General features: G+C 42.9%; 1 protein-coding gene across 1 annotated transcript in view; it reads left to right on the plus strand.

The window, feature by feature from the left end:
* The first annotated feature begins 211 nt into the window (after nt 1–211).
* The window catches only part of LOC121275361 (beta-klotho-like), a 30,435-nt gene continuing 13,574 nt past the window's right edge, over nt 212–17,072 (plus strand). The window contains exons 1-2 of the mRNA XM_041182880.1: nt 212–964; nt 15,702–16,206. Coding sequence (XP_041038814.1) covers nt 212–964; nt 15,702–16,206 — 1,258 coding nt within the window. The remainder of the gene's footprint in view (nt 965–15,701; nt 16,207–17,072) is intronic.

Genomic DNA, 17,072 nt, shown 5'->3' on the forward strand with positions numbered 1-17,072 from the left:
CCGACCTGTCCAATGTGCTGTTTCAGCAACAATGTTTAAACAGCCCATGGCTAGAAGTCCAGAAGTAGCTAATCATTGACAGAGATCAGATATAACCACGCACTTAAACTACTGCTTGGTTCACTTTTAATGGAGCCAGACTGCCGTGTTTCAGTATTGTTTTTACAATAATGAACTGACTGAGGTCTGTTTTGGGATCCACATGCGCATGATGAGTGAGCGTGGGTTAAGGAGACTTTTCATAGCTCTCCTTTTGCTTTATATTGGAGCAAGCGTTGCTGTTCAAGGAGATCCAGGAGCAGGAAAGGCTGTCTGGGAAAACAAATGGAGCCACAATTATATGAAGAATAGCAAGCTTTTCTTGTATGACACCTTTCCCAGAAACTTTATGTGGGGTGTGGGAAGTTCTGCATTTCAGATCGAAGGAAGTTGGAAGACAGATGGAAAAGGACCTTCTATCTGGGATCACTTTACCCACACTGAATACTTCAGATTCAACAACGCAACTGCAGATATCTCCAGTAACAGCTACACCTCCTTCGACAAGGACTTGACAGCTCTCGAATCCCTGGGAGTCACTTCTTACCTCTTCTCCATCTCCTGGCCCCGTCTTTTTCCAAATGGAATGGTGGGGTCTGTCAACAACAAGGGTTTTCAGTACTACAATACACTTATCGACTCCCTGATACAGAGAAAAATAATTCCCATTGTCACCCTCTACCACTGGGATCTGCCTTTAGCATTGCAAGAGCAGTACGGAGGCTGGAGCAGCGAGGCAATGATTAATATATTTAATGAATATGCTAAATTCTGCTTTCAGGCGTTTGGGGATCGTGTTAAATTTTGGATCACCATCTACAATCCTTTCCTAATTGCCTGGCATGGATACAAAACAGGGAAATATCCCCCTGGACAGAAAGAGAACCTTGCAGCAATGTATACTGTAGGGCACAACTTGATTAAGGTAAACAAAACAGAAATTTCTTTTCTTGACTTCTTTCATTTAACGTTACAGAAATGTTCCGTTTTTCTCCAAAATGAATGACATGTTAATGAAATCATGGGAACGTACAGCCTTGATTTTTGGGAACATTAATCTGTTAGTGGATCATTAATTATGGAGATAACAGACATTCCCCTGCTGTTATAATAAAAACAGAAAGTGCTAGAAATAATCAGCATGACTGGCAGCGTCTGTGGAGAGAGAAACAGTATGTTTCGAGTCAAGTATGACTCTTCTTCAGAACACCTTGCAGTTTCCTGCATCTGCAGCATTTTGCTTTTATACTCCTGCTTTTCATGGAAAAGGGATTTTACTCTGGATGATGTTTATGTAGCTCTTGATTTGTTGCCTTGTCCCTGCCTCGAGTGCCCTCTATCCCCTTCAAGTGTTTCAGAGTATCGTCTCAAAGATTGAGACTGTTTAGTCTTCCTTCCCTCCCCTCCCTCAACTTCTCATTATATGCAAGTCACCACATGAATATAAGCTCTTGTTGGCCAGCTGGCCTAACTCCAGAATAATACTAATACTGTGTAGAAGGTTTTAAAAATTGTCTTGTATAACTTTTAAATTAAACAAGAAGCACTAAATAAATGGTTCATTACTTATAATTTGACCTCTACAATGTTTATTTTTCTGAACGCAGTCTATGGAGTAGGTTCTAAAGTATCTAAACAGACTATAACTATAGCAAGGGTGTCCAACCTTTTTGTTATTGTACTCCATTTAGTTATGTAACCTGGAATCCCATTGGAGGTGTATGCTAGTTGTGTACCATGAAGTGTCCCGCATGTCAAATATATACTAGTACCATGTACCATGGAGTAGCATGGGAACACTTACTACAATTTTGGAATGACCAGATGCACACAACCCCATTGTACCCATGCTGCTTTTGGGTCTCAGAAGGGATAGATGCTGCAAGATTATAAGAGGTGATTATGCCAGAGGGTGTGGGAAGTCTATCCCTTGAGCATTCCTTTGTTCTTGGCTTTGCTGGGACCCACTGCAATGCCACACTGGCCTCTCTGAGCACACCAGTGGGGACTACCATGGCACAACAGTACAACTGTATGTTTCCCATTTAAACATATTCTTCGATAATAGAATATACAGAGGGTTTACTGCAGTCCTGGTGTATTTTCAGCAATGCAGTAACAAGCTGGGAGAGTGGAATTCCTGTCTATTTTAGGCTGGTGGCACCCTTTGTCCAGAGGTTCTCCTCCCACCTTTTCTGGGGTAAATTTTTTGAGGTATCAAATAGCAGCAGCTCCCAATCCCCAACCATGAGCACCTTCAAATGTCCCAAACAAAAAGTGACTGAAGTAGAGATTTATTTCACATTAAAGCATACCAGGGTGACCAGCTGTTGCAAAAATAAGGGACACTCTGGCATGGGGGAACAGGGCAGTGAAGAGGTGGGGGGGTTTGCTGCCAGAGCTGTGAGGGTTGTGGGGGGAAGAGAGCACGGTGGTGGTGGTACTGCCAGAGCTGTGAGAGCACAGTGGAGTTCCAGAGCTGTGAGGAGGGGGGAGCGGCAGTTGGGGGCTGGTTATTGGTATTTCCAGAGAAGTGAGGAGTGAAAACTGAAGGAGATCAGTCATTGCACATGCACAAGATTTAAAAGCCCAAGTTACATGAAAAATGGTGTCCCGGTTTCACCCAGCCTGGGACCTGGGACAGTGGGTTCAATTACAATCCCGTAAAAGAAAGGACAGTTGGTCACTCTGACACATACAGGAATTTCCATTTTAGGTTTGAAGTTTAAAAGCTAAAATGGTATTGCATGCACGTAGATGTCAGGTCCAGCTTATCTGTCATTTTATTAATGCTTGATAAGTACTGCTTATTCTCCCACACACCTCCAAAACAAAACTACTTTTCTCTGTATTAATCACTTTTTCTCTTTCTTTACTCTATTCCCTTTCCCCAGAAAACTGCTCCAAAACTTTTAGTTACAGAAGAAAATATGTCCCAGTAGATGCAGTCAATCATCACAGGAATGATGGTTCTTAGGCTAGGTAGTCAAGTCTCATGGACTACCTTTAAATCAGGATTTTAGTTTGAACACTTAAGCACCTTGGAGCACTTTGCAAAAGGCAATGGCTGTGAAAATCCATAGTAACTTCAGTGGGAGACCAGCAAAACCACCACAAAATTTCATGCCCTGAATGTTTGGGTAAATTTGGGAATTTGTTGCTTCCCCACGTCAGTTGACAGAGAATTCTGCTGAGTGTGAAACTGAACCATGTGCAAAACTTCTCAAGTGCTGTTATCAGAGGACATTGAGAAGGCAGCAGTAGAGAAATTATAGGAGGTGATCAAAAGTATGATTTTAAGCACAATTTTGAGCAGTTGGGTAGAGAGGTGGCAAGAAGGAGCAGTTTTGCAGATAAAAAATGAACAAATTTGCCTTTGCGAACCACCTTAAGGACTAGGTTTTAAAGTGCAGCCACATTGTTGTGCAGGTAAATGTAGAAAGTCCATTTTCGCATAGCAGGATCCCATAAACAGCAAAATAAAAGAGGAAAACTCCAAATGCCAAAAATCTGAAATAAACAGAAACAGTTGAAAATACAATGGGGCATCCTGCACCTGAACAGAAAAAAAAAACAGATTATGGTGTTTCAGGAATACAATCATGCTGTAACCAGCTGTGAATTTCCAACATTTTCTCTATTTGTTCCACAAATGAGAAGAATGACTATTTAAACTGTTTATTTTAGTGATGATGGTTATAGAAGTGTCTGCCAACATCCAGAGAGCTCTATGCTTACGGAGCAGTCTTCTTGTCTTATGAGGAAAGGTTGGACAGGCTAGGCTTGTATCTGCTGGAGCTTAGAAGAGTAAGAAGTGAGTTGATTGAAACATATAAGATCCTGAGCGGTCTTAACAGGGTGGATATGGAGAGGATGCTTCCTCTTGTGGGAGAAACTAGTACTAGGGACCACCATTTAAAAATAAGGGGTTGCCCATTTAAGACAGATATGAGAAGAATTTTTTTTGGAGGTTTGTGAGCTTTTGGGACTCTTTTCCTCAAAAGGCGGTGGAAACAGAGTCTTTGAATATTTTTAAGGTGAAGTTAGATAGATTCTTGATAAGCAAGAGGGTGAAAGGTTATCGGGGGTAGGTGGGAATGTTGAGTTGAGGTTACAATCAGATCATCCATGATATTATTGAATGGTGGAGCAGGCTCGAAGGGCCGAGTGGCCTACTCCTAATTCGTATGTCCATATGCTCTTCTTCCCTAGGTTCCATAAGATTTTTTTACATCTAATTAAAAATCAGATGAGGCATCAGCTTAATATCTTATCTCAAAAATAGCACCTTTCCAAAGCAGTTCTCCCTCAGTGATACATTGTTGGTCTGAATTATGCATTCAAGTCCTGGAGTGTGACTTAAATCCACAGCCTTCTAACTCAAAGCAGCAGTGTTACCAAATGAACCAAACTGACACCATGTAAAGAGTTTGAGAATTCAGGGAAGTGGTACCTGAGGTGCCATCATCAACAGGATAGAAGATGGGAAACCACGGTAGACCCAAGTCAGAAGAACAGAACGTGTGTGATGGACTGTAAGACGGGAGGAGGTTGCAGCCGTAGGGTGGAAAGCAGGTATGGAGGGATTTGAAACAAGAATGAGGAAGGAAAAAGTCTGATTCAATTTCCAGTCCATGCTGAATTAGCTGATCTTGCCCTCAATACACAACCCACTTTTTATTAATGTTCTCAGGACGAAAAGATCACATCTAGTGCCCATCCCGAAGTGCTGTGAGAAGGTGCTATGGGGCCTTTCATTGAATTGCTTGCGTTCCCACAATAGTTAGGTAGAGAATTCCAGGACATTGATGGAGCACCATGAAAGAATGATGATATGCAGCTAAGTTAGTATGCTGTGTGATATGGACAGAACTTACAGGTATCTTTCTCAGTGATATATGTCACAGGAAAGGGAGATACTTGATGTAACCTTGATAATTTGTTGCAGTACATTCTGTAGATCGCATATGCGATGGCCAGAAATTAAGTTCAGTGGAAGTGGCACCCATCGAGCGAACTGTTCTTTCCTGCACGGTGCTAAATGTTTTTTGTGATGACACATGTCCAAGAAAGTGTTGTATTCCATCGAACTTCTGACTTGAGCCTTGTGGATAGTTGAGAGGCTATAAGAGAATCACATATAACACATTGCCATGCTGTTAATTTGATTGGTCTAATTCAACTTCTGGTCAATGGAAACCCCCAGGATATTTATGGTGGAGGACTCAGACATGGTTGTGCCATTGAAGGGGGTGACTTTATTAGAAAGTAAAATTGGACTGCATGTTAAATGTGAGGCAGACTTAATCTTGATAATTTCCTGCAGGGCAAACTAGGTTTAAATTATAAACCCCTCCCCGCCATTTCTGTTCCTCTCCGGAGTCCATGTGGCCAATCATCTGTGATCAGCTGACTCAATACAGATTAGCAATTTACCTGTCACCTACCCACTGCATACCTACCCCCACCACCACACCACCAACCCCCCACCCCCACCTCCCCAACCGAGTTGGCTCAATACTACACCATCTGGTGCACAAAAGCCACCTTTAATTGTAACTACCTTTAATTGTAACAATATTTTGAACAACTTAAACATTCCTGCCACCACAGTTTAAGGCAGCAAATGCACTAAGAATTTCTTTCAAACATATTGTATTGGACAGGAGCTAATATTCTCAGCACATATTTTGGTGCTGCCAAAATATTGCTGGAAATTGATGGAAAGGGCAAAACCTTTGGGTGCTTTTACTGAAGATCTATATGGAGAAATAAGAGACACAAAGATATTTTCCATTATCCTGTGGATCAAGTTCACTTGCACACTCTTGTTTCACATAGCCCATTGTTTTTCATTCTTGTGGCATTCAGTAACTGCGAAACTCATTGATTGGGTAAGAAGTTATGCAAAAAACCTACACTTGTATGTAACAACAGGCACGCAGCGATCTAACTATGTTTCACTAACTGAACTGCATTCAACACTAGTTGCCCTCTTAATTTGAACTGCAGTACTGCACCACCTAGTGACCAGATGTGTAAATACCAAACACCTCAGGAGAAAAACTCACACATTCAGTGTAAGCGACACAGTATTCATCCAAAATTTCGGATGTGGGCTTTGTTGAGTTCCTGGAACTAATGTCTCAGAGACTGGTCTGTTATCTTTCCAAGTACAAGTGGAAGGTAGAATTGTCCATAAGCATGTAGATCATATTCATGTTAGAGAGACATTCCAACAAGCAACTATTCCACCTGTGATTAATGTGGAACTGTCAATTCCTGAGGTGACAGACCGACCTAGAATAGACATGCCTAATATTTCTGTACAGTTGCCAAACCCTGAACTGCCACTTTCTAATGATGTGCCTCATGCTGCAGTTCTAGACCCTGTTGATCCTGTTGTGGAACCTCAAGTGGTAGAGCTATGCCAATCTAGCTGTATAAGCAGAGCACTACAGAAACTTGCTCTTTACTTATCTGAAGTTGTACTTATGTATATATTGTTGGATATTTAATGTTCCCCTGTAAATAGAAATTATAAAAGAAAACTAAAGGGGGAGGAAATGCAGTAACTTTGCTTTTTCTGCTGTCTGTCAGGGGTTGCGTGATGTTCTGGAAGGCTCCAGTCAACAAGCCCCAAGCGCGGGTAATCCAGGGGTGGGCGCTTCTTGACAAGAGTCCTAGTCTAGCATATAGCACCTGAAAGGCTCCCTGAAATGAAGTTTAAAGTTATCTGTTTCTTGTTGAAACCTGCCTGCTCCATCAAGTCATTACAGTTACCTCTTCTAAAAACTCCAGCAAGTTAGTTAAACATAATTTCCCCTTTAGAAATCCATACTGGCTCTTCCTAATCAACCCACATTTTTCAATGTGACTACTAATTCTATCCCAAATACTTGCTCCTTATCAATTTTGAACTCTTCTAATGACAGAGTTTCCTCCTCTGTCACTGTGGCCTCGGTAGCTTGGGCTTCCTTGTTAAAGACAGATGCAAAGTATTCATTTAACACCTCAGCCAGGCCCCTTGCCTCCACATGTTTAAGAATCTCCAATCTAAGCTATTGAGAAATCCAGACAGGTAGAGTTTCTGTTTGCTTTTGTGGAATATTAAACTCTCCACTTGCAGGACCACACCTCTTGCTCCCAAGTACTGAGAGTTTAGATGCAGTTTAGTCAAAAAACAAGGTTTAGGAACCCCCAAGTGTAGGAAGGGTTACGGCTGGAAAGTCATGCTGTTCACTGGCACAAAGCATAAGCCTCCTGCTACCTGCCTGTAGACAAAGCCATCCTGCCCATTGAGACATTAGCTAGCAAGGTTATCCGAGTGGTTAAAATCACAGCCTCAGTGACAAGTCTAACCCACCAAGTCCCATTATGAACCACGATCATTGGAGTATTACAGCCCTGCCAGCCTTGGGTCTACCACAGAAGATTGATTTAGTTCTAACCTTCATGTCCAATGGGGCCCCACTGCAGAAACTCACCAAAACTCCTTAGACAGCATCTTCCAAACCTAAGGCCACTACCATCTAGAAGGACAAGGGCAGCAAGCACCTGGAAGTTCCCCTCCAAACCACACACCACTCTGACTTGGAACTATATCGCCGTTCCTTCACTGTTGCTGGATCAAAACTCTGGAACTCCCTTCCTAACAGCACTGTGGGTGTACCTACACTACATGGACTACAGCTTCAAGAAGACAGCTCACCACCACCTTCTCAAGGACAATCAGGGGTGGGCAACAAATCCTGGCCCAGCCAGCAATGCCCGCATCCCTTGAATGAATAAAAAAACTTGCTCCGCCACAGGAAGATAGCTGGCCAGTCACTGAATTTTTTTTAAAATTAGAAATACAAAGCAGATCAACAAGCACCTGAAATAGAAAGACAGGTGAAAATTTTAAGTTTAACAGTAACAAGCTTTAGACAACAGGAATATATTCTTCTTCAGTTCTTTACCCAAAAGCAGATCTGACCCATAGCACCAGGAATAGGGCAAGGATGCAGGTCCCAAATCCTCCCCAGCCAGAATGGGGATTGAGCTCAATGCTGTTGGCACCAAACTGATCTATACCAGCCATCCAGCCAACTGCCCCCCACCCCCCACCCCACCCCAAGGAGTTTGAGTTGCTATGGCATCATACACTTTTACATACATGTTGTAGTCCTGGAGCTATGAATAATGATAGTAGAAGCACCAATTTTGTTCCATCACATGGCTGACCAGGAATCTCTCCCACTCTTACTGCCTGCCATTGGCATGTGTTGGAAGGACTAACAAACTGATCTGTTTGGCTGCGTTATGAATGCAACTTCTTTGACCATTAAGTCTTGGGGAGGGAGATGAACCTACAGTGTCTGGCTTGGAGGCAGGAACAGTACGCAGTGCTCTACAAAAATCTCCAACTAAGGAATGTATACAGGAAACAAAATTGAAGTTAAAAAAATAAATATTAAATGGAACCAAGGTTCAGAGTCTAGTTCTTATCAGAAGTAACTTGGATTAGACTCAACTAAACTCATTAAAATTGAATGGATGGATTTGAATGCTAAAATGTCATGGACAGGAAGCTGGAGCCAGCAGCATGTGAAACCTGCAATCTTTCTATAAGGCTATCAAGTTGCATGTATTATACAATAAAAACAAGGCAACTCAAATATTGACATGTTAGTCTTATGTTGCACAGTTGTAATTCAGTATTCAGAAACACCCTGATGACTTAGTAAAAGAATGAAGACAAGTGGACTTGAAGTGCACAAGTCTAATCATTCATTTGTACTGACATCATCTGAAAAGATAACATCAGGTTCCGCATGTATGTTGACAACATCAAGCTCTATCTCACTATTACCCCTCTTGACCCCTCAGCATGACAAATCTGAGACATGCAGTTTGTACAAAACTGGATGAGTGGAAATTTCCTCCAACTAAATATTGGGAAGACCAAGGCCACTGTCTTTTGGCCCTGCCACAAACTCTGATCCTTAACCACTGATTCCGGCCCTCTCCCACACCACTGTCTAAAGCTGAAACAGACTGTTTGCAACTTACTTTCCTGTTTGACCTTAACTGAGTTTCCACCCCCAAGGGGAGAATTTTCTGCCTGTCGAGCGGGCTGGTCGGGAGCGGTGGTGGAGCCGATTGCCGCCCACGATCGGTTGCGCGCTGCTATTTTACGTGGGTGGGCCAATTAAGGCCGGAAAAGTGCAGAAAACTCCCTGACCCACAGAGCTGCCTCAAGGAGATGAAGTTCAGATTGAAATTTTTTAATAAAGACAGGTCAAACTTATTTATACATGTTTGCATTTATGTATACATTTATATATACATTTATACATGACAGTGTCACATGAGCTGGGACATATTTGTCAATTTATCAGAATGTATTTATTTATTTAATAAAAACTTCAGGAAACCTCATCCCGTCTATGGATCAGGTTTCCTGAAAAACGGAAGGCTGCTTAGGATCTTTGCCTGCCCACCAACCTTAGGGTTGGACAGGCAGTGTTGATAAGTGCTTTAATTGGTTTTTTAATGGCATTAATAGGCCGTTGACAATTCAGTGGGCACGCAGCCGCCTCCGGTGCGCACCTGCTGAATGTAATATCTAAATGACGCATAATGATGTTGGGACACACGCCCGATGTCACCGCGCGTCATTTTACGTGTCAACATATCGGGCCCGCCCCTGCATGCCAACATCAAAATTCTGGCCCATATCTACTATCTCATCAAAACTGTCTACTTTCACCTCCAAAACCAGCATCTGTCTTTGCCCTTGCCTCAGCTTATCTGACGCTGAAATCCTTATCCATGCCTTTGTTAGGTCTAGACTCAGCTTTTCCAATATTCTCCTGAGCGGCTGCCATTTTATATCCTCGGTATATTTGAGCTCATCCAAAATTCTCCAGTCAGTGTCCTACTTTTAACAATAAATTCGATTTACCTATCACCGCTGTGCTCGATGACATACACTGGCTCCCAGTCTGGCAATGCCTTGTTTTTAAAATTCTCATCCTTCTTTTCAAATCCCTCCAAGGCCTCATCCAACCCTACCTTTGTAACCTCCTCCAGCCTTACAACCCTACAATATCTCTGCACTCCTCCAATCCTGGTCTCTATACATCCCAATTTTCATTGCTCCTTTTTGGCAGTCGTGCCTTTAGCTGCCAAAGTCCCTAAGCTCTGGAATTCCCTCCTTGACCATCTCAACATTTTCTCCTCTATGACATCGCTTAAAACTATCCTCTTTGGCAAGCTTTTGGTCAACTGTCCTACCATGAATTGATGCCAAATTTTGCTTGCAAACGCTCTTGTGAATTCCCTTGGGCTGTTTTACTACATTGAAGACACAATATATGTGCAAGTTCATGTTGCTAAGTTACCTACCTCAACTGTGGCAGCATGGAGTCTCTGAAATGCCTTTTCCCCCTGATCTAGGGAGGTTTTCTGACCACCGTACTGTGTTGCCTTAGTGGATAGTGCTCAGGCAGGTATTTGATGATGACAGGATTGGACTTGGCTGTGGGTCTTCCACAATTAAATACTTTTCTGGCACTTGGGGCTAGATTTTTCTCTTTGATCATTTTACCAACAGGTATTCATCCTGCCAGTGTTACATCACCATGACCCTGTCCAATTTTTCTCAGAGTGCCTTCATTAAAAGCTATTAGCAGCCACTATAAGCAGCCTCCCTCTGGCCGGGAAGGAACAAAATGGCATATTGTTGCATAAATGAAGCAACTGCAGCAACTTGAAGCAGCAACCTTTTCCAAGCAATGCAATGTCAGTCATTTATTACTGTTCAGGGCAGCAAGTCTCCACAATTACACTCTTTTCAGTTGATTTGCTGTTGTCCAAAACCTGGAAAGGAGATCGATTTGGCCCCAAAGGAAGAAGGCCCATAAAAGGGCATGATCCTGACTTAGAGAAAGAAGATGACCAGGAAAAGTTAGCAAGCCCACTAATAGATACTCCTCAGCTACTGAAGGAGTCCATGTCCAAATGCAGCAAGACCTGGACAATAACCAGGCTTGGGCTGGCATGTGGCAAATAACATTTGCGCTACACAAATGTAAGGCAATGACCATCTCCAACAAGAGAGAATCTGACCATCACCCCTTGGTGTTCATGGCATTACCATCACTGAATCCTCCTCTATCAACATCCTGGGGGTTACCACTGACCAGAAGCTGAACTGGACTAGCCATATAAATATTGTGGCTACAAGAGCAGCTCAGAGGCTAGGAATTGTGCAACGAGTAACCCACCTCTTGACTCCCCAAAGCCTGCCCACCATCTACAAGGCACAAGTCAGGAGTGTGATGGAATACTCCCCACTTGTCTGGATGAGTGCAGCTCCTACAACACTCAAGAAGCTGGACACCGTCCAGGACAAAGTAGTCCATCTGATTGGCACCCCATCCACAAACATTCACTCCCTCCCCCACCGATACACAGTGGCAGCAGTGTGTACCATCTACAAGATGCACTGCAGGAATTCACCAAGGCTCCTTAGACCCCACCTTCCAAACCTACGATCAGTACCATCTGGAAGGACAAGGGCAGCAGATACATGGGAACATCATCACCTGGAAGTTCCCCTCCAAGTCACTCACCATTCTGACTTGGAAATATATCAGCGTTCCTTCACTGTCGCTGGGTCAAAATTCTGGGACCCCCTTCCTAACAGCACTGTGCATGTACCTACACCACATGGACTGCAGCGATTCAAGAAGGCAGCTCACCACCACCTTCTCAAGGGCAACTAGGGATGGGCAATAAAAATGCTGGCCCAGCCAGTGACACCCACATTCCTTGAATTATTTTTAAAAAATGTGTTGTATCTCCTGAGCCTTCTCATCTCCCACAGCAAAGGAACAGGAGAAGCCTGAGAGAAATCCCATTGTTTCTGAAGCAGCGCAAATCAGCAATATTCCCCACCCCAGAAAAGATATTGGCCAGAATTTTATGTTGATCAGGTGGGCGTCCCGATGTCATCGTGCACAAGGCTGGTGGGCACATGCGGGAGATGGGGCCACACCCGCCAACAATTAAAGGGCCAACTAAGGTCATTAAAAACCCTATTGTCCACAATTTTACATTGCCCGTGCGATGACTGCTCCTCGCACTGGTAAAATGGGCAGGCGGGCAGCCCATTTTTAACAAAACCTCATCCAAGGGTGGGGTGAAACATAATAACAAAAGATATCTGGGGGCTGATATTTTTTGAGTTTCTGTGAGGTGCTTGAATGTGTTGCATAGACACAGTTTGGTGCATTTTTTCTTGTCATTTAATCTGCCCTGGTCTGCAGCTCCCTGAGGCAGCTCCGCCGCAGCTGTCTGCCTTCAGGGAGCTCGCTAGAGGCGGCCACCTGCACCCCCACTTTTGTCAGCGCCTGCCCTCTTCCCACACCCCCAACCCCCGCCCAGCAGAGCTGAGGCTTTCTCAGCGCACGTTTCACACTGGCTGACTGTTTATTGACCAGTCAGTGTGAAATAGTGCTCGGGGGCCAATCATAGGCAGGAGCGCATTCTGCTTCCGGGCCTACCGAGTATGAAATTCAGACCATTGTTTTATAACTAATGAACCTCTCAACAAAGGGGTCTTAAAATTAAAGGGAAGAGCAACCAAAAGGAAAATAACAGAAAATATGAAAATATAAATTAAGCAAGGGATATAGAAGGTGAACATGAGAATACTGTGCTTCTCGCTTTACTATGTTCCTGGTTTGATACGGTGGTTTCCTGGTTCATGCCACTATCCTAAATGAATGCCTGTGGCTCATCTCCCAGGAACACTTGGATAGAAGAGGCATTTGTGGTTGCTTTTTGGTAGTCCACAGGCAGAAAGGTAGTTAAGGTCAGCATTAAAAAGGAGTTTGCTCCAACCATCAATTCCAAATATTGGATAAGTCCTGGAATACAAACCTGGAACATGGTAAGGTGAGAAGCGCATCAATCTCTCACTCATCTGCTAGTTCTATTGCTGATATTACATTTGTATATTTTCTCTCGTTTCCCCTTTGTTTTCTGCATGTTTGACCACAATTTACAGAAGTCCATGAATCTGTATGCCAGCACCAGTAGCTGACTTCAGAAAAAGAGGAAAGAGTATTGGAGAGAATGAAAAGAATCCAAGAAGATAATGTTGCCGGACTGCCAGGTTTCACTCATTAGGAGTAATTGTCACGCAATGTCATTACAATGTTTTGATGTACCATATATACCATGCAGGGGCTGATCCCACAAGCCAGCTCTCCCAGTGGATAGTAGTATTCTCAGAAAGTACACGCTGAGAGATGATAAACTTTCAGCCTGTGATTTCCCAAGTGTTAGGATCACTGATCATAGAATCATAGAATGGTTACAGCACAGAAGGAGGCCACTTGACCCACTGTGTCTGCATCGGCTCCCTGTAAGAGCAATTCATCTAGTGACTCCCCTGGCTTTTTCCTATGGGCTATGGCCCTGCAAATTTTACCTCTTCAGATAATGATCCAATTCTGTTTTGAAAGCTATGATTGAATCTGCTTTCACCAAACTCTCAGGCAGTGCATTCCAAATCCGAAGTGCTTGCTGCGTGAAAAAGATTTTCCTCATGTCGCTGTTGCTTCTTTAGTCAATCACCTTAAATTGGTGTCCTTTGGTTCTCGATCCTTCCGCCATTTGGGAAGTTTTTCCCTATCTACTCTGCCTAGGCTCATGATTTTATACATTTCTATCAAATCTCACCCCACCCTCTCTTCTCTAAGCAGAACAGTTCTAACTTTTCCAATCTATCAACATAACTAAAGTTCCTCATCCTTGGAACCATTCTCCTGAATCTTTACTGCATAAGAACATAAAAACATAAGAACTTGGAGCAGTAGTAGGCAATTCAGCCCCTCGAGCCTGCCCCACCATTCATTACGATCATGGCTGATTTCATTTCGGCCTCATCCAATTTCCCGCCCTCTCCCTATAACTTTTCAACCCATTACTAATTAAAATTCATCTAGTGACTCATTACTATCAAAACCCATTACTATCTCATTAAATTTATTCAGCGTCCCAGCATCCACTGCACTCTGAGGTAATGAATTCCACAGATTCACGACCCTTTGAGAAAAGTAATTCCTCCTCATCTCTGATTTAAATCTACCACCCCTTAGCCTAAAACTATGGCCTCTCGTTCTAGAATGCCTCAGAAGGGGAAACATCTGCTCCACGTCTACTTTGTCTATCCCGTTTAGTATCTTATATACCTCAATTAGATCTCCTCCCATCCTTCTAAACTCTAGCGAGTATAGACCTAAACTGCTCAAACTCTCCTCATAAGACAAGCCCCGCATCTCTAGAATCAATCTAGTGAACCTCCTCTGAACCGTCTCCAGTGCAACTACATCCTTCCTCAAGTAAGGGGACCAAAACTGTGCACAGTACTCCAGGTGCGGTCTCACCAATGCCTTGTACAGTTGCAACAACACTTCCCTATTTTTATACTCTATTCCTTTAGCAATAAATGCCAAAATTCCATTTGCCTTCCTTATTACCTGCTGCAATTGCATACTAGCTTTCAGCGATTCATGCACAAGGACACCCAGATCCCTCTGCACTGAAGCATTCTGAAATTTCTCTCCATTTAAATAATAAGTCACCTTTTTATTCTTCTGACCAAAATGGATAACCTCACATTTATCCACGTTAAACTCCATCTGCTAAATTTTGGCCCATTCACCTAACCTGTCCATATCCATTTGTAAATTTCTTATTTCTTCATTGCAACTTACTTTCCCATCTATTTTGGTGTCATCTGCAAATTTAGCTATAGTACCTTCTATTCCTGAATCCAAGCCATTAATATAGATTGTAAATAGTTGGGGCCCAAGGACCGAACCCTGTGGCATCCCACTAGTTACAGCTTGCCATCCAGAAAAAGACCCATTTATCCCGACTCTCTGCTTTCTGTTGGTTAGCCAATCCTCTATCCAAACTAATATATTACACCTAACTCCGGGTGATCTTATCTTGTGTATTAATCTTTTGTGCGGCACCTTATCAAAGGCCTTCTGGAAGCCCAGATATACTACATCTACAGGATTCCCATTATGACTTTGCTTGTCACATCTTCAAAGAGCTCTAGCAAATTAGTCAAACATGATTTACTCTTCATAAAACCATGCTGACTCTGTGGGATTGCATTTTGACTTTCCAAATGCCCCATTACTACTTCCTTAATAATGGATTCCAACAATTTCCCAATGACAGACGTTAAACTAACGTCCTTCCTACAACCATACAATTGCTACTATAGGCATCCGGGGTGGATATTTGCATACTGGCATATATTTGTGCCAATATTGTACATTGCCCTAGAGAACAATCATGGGCTGGATTTCATTGGGCGGTGGTGGCCTGCTCGGCCTCCCTTCCCCACAACCCCCACAACCTCACATATTATGGGGAACAGGAGAGAGTTGGGTGGGAAGGTGTTGGGGTGGGCAGCTGACATACTTTGTGTGCCCCACCCAACCGAAAACACACCCGGCGGAGGTGGTGGGTGAGGTGGGGGGCATAAAATCCAGCCCCACAGCTCCATATATTTAAAATGAGTCTTGAATCTCTGGTCAGATTTGCTATTGTTAGCAGCTCAATATTATATTGTTTTCTTCTTGCAGGCACATGCAACGGTCTGGCACACTTATGACAGGCAATTTCGCAATTTGCAGAAAGGCCTCGTGTCCATAGTATTGGGCTCCCATTGGATTGAACCAAAGAATAACAGCTTCAACTATAAAAGCTTCCAGTTGTCCATGGACCTGGTGCTCGGGTGGTTTGCCAAACCAATCTTTGTGGATGGTGACTACCCTGACAGCTTGAAAGCACAAATTGACCCGCCTTTACCTACATTCACTGAAAAAGAAAAGAGTTTCATCAACAGAACTGCAGATTTCTTTGCATTTTCTTTTGGTCCAAATATCTTTCGATCACTGCAACACAATCTCAAACTTAGAGATTGCGTGTCTCTCCATCTTGGGCGGGTCCTGACCTGGATAAAGCTGGAATACAACAGCCCCAGGATCTTAATTGCAGAGAATGGATGGTTTTCTGATAGCCATATTAAAACAGAAGACACCATTGCTATTTACCTTATGAAAAAGTTCTTAAATGAGTTGTTAAAAGGTGAGCCTGTTTTAGTGTTAACATCTCTATATCCAATAGTCAATAGGCAACCTTGTCATTTTTACCTCTAATTAATGACCAAAGCTAAATTATAACTTTTGATATTGTATAAGAATATTACCATAATATAAGTAAAATACTGCGGATGCTGGAGACCTGAAATAAAAACAAAAAGTGCTGGAAAAACTCAGTAGGTCTGGCAGCACCTCTAGCGAGAGAAACAGAGTTAACATTTATAGTTCAATATGTCTCTTCTTCAGAAATGAAGAGAGGTAGGAGTGTGAAGAGTTTTATGCTGTTGAAAAAGGGGGAATAACAGAAAAAGAGATCAGGATTAGGTTAGAGAGCAGGAGAGATTAAATGACAATGGTGTCATGGAACCAAAAGCAAAGGGAGTGGCAATGATAGTACTAAAGAAACAAATGATTGATCCAGAGTAGGTGTGAATAGCAGAATAAAAGTCAGCACTACTTTGTTGTGGAAACAGGGTTCAAATGTCACTCAAACTTTTACACAAATTAGTCTTCGCAGAATATTTTTGGATCAAATGGTGAGTAAAACTGGGAATAGAGGATGTAGTGAATGTTGCAGTGAATTGGTGCATTATCCTTCCACTTCTGGGTCTGTCTCTTTACGACATGCATTCTCTGTGAAATACGTTTGGGCAGTCTTAACCCAGTTCCTAACGGTTGTTGGCCCACTCCATATAACTGCATCACATTTGGCATTAACATTGGGAGATGCATAAGGATGGTTGCTGTGGGAATTGCTGAAGATGGGTTACTCTTCTGAGTTTGGAAACAAGGAGGCTGAAAATTCCCATCTTATCTCTGACAGTGGAAGTGCAGCAGAGTGGGAGCCACTGC

The sequence above is a fragment of the Carcharodon carcharias genome, chromosome 1, assembly GCF_017639515.1.
Source record: "Carcharodon carcharias isolate sCarCar2 chromosome 1, sCarCar2.pri, whole genome shotgun sequence".
Classification (NCBI taxonomy): domain Eukaryota; kingdom Metazoa; phylum Chordata; class Chondrichthyes; order Lamniformes; family Lamnidae; genus Carcharodon; species Carcharodon carcharias.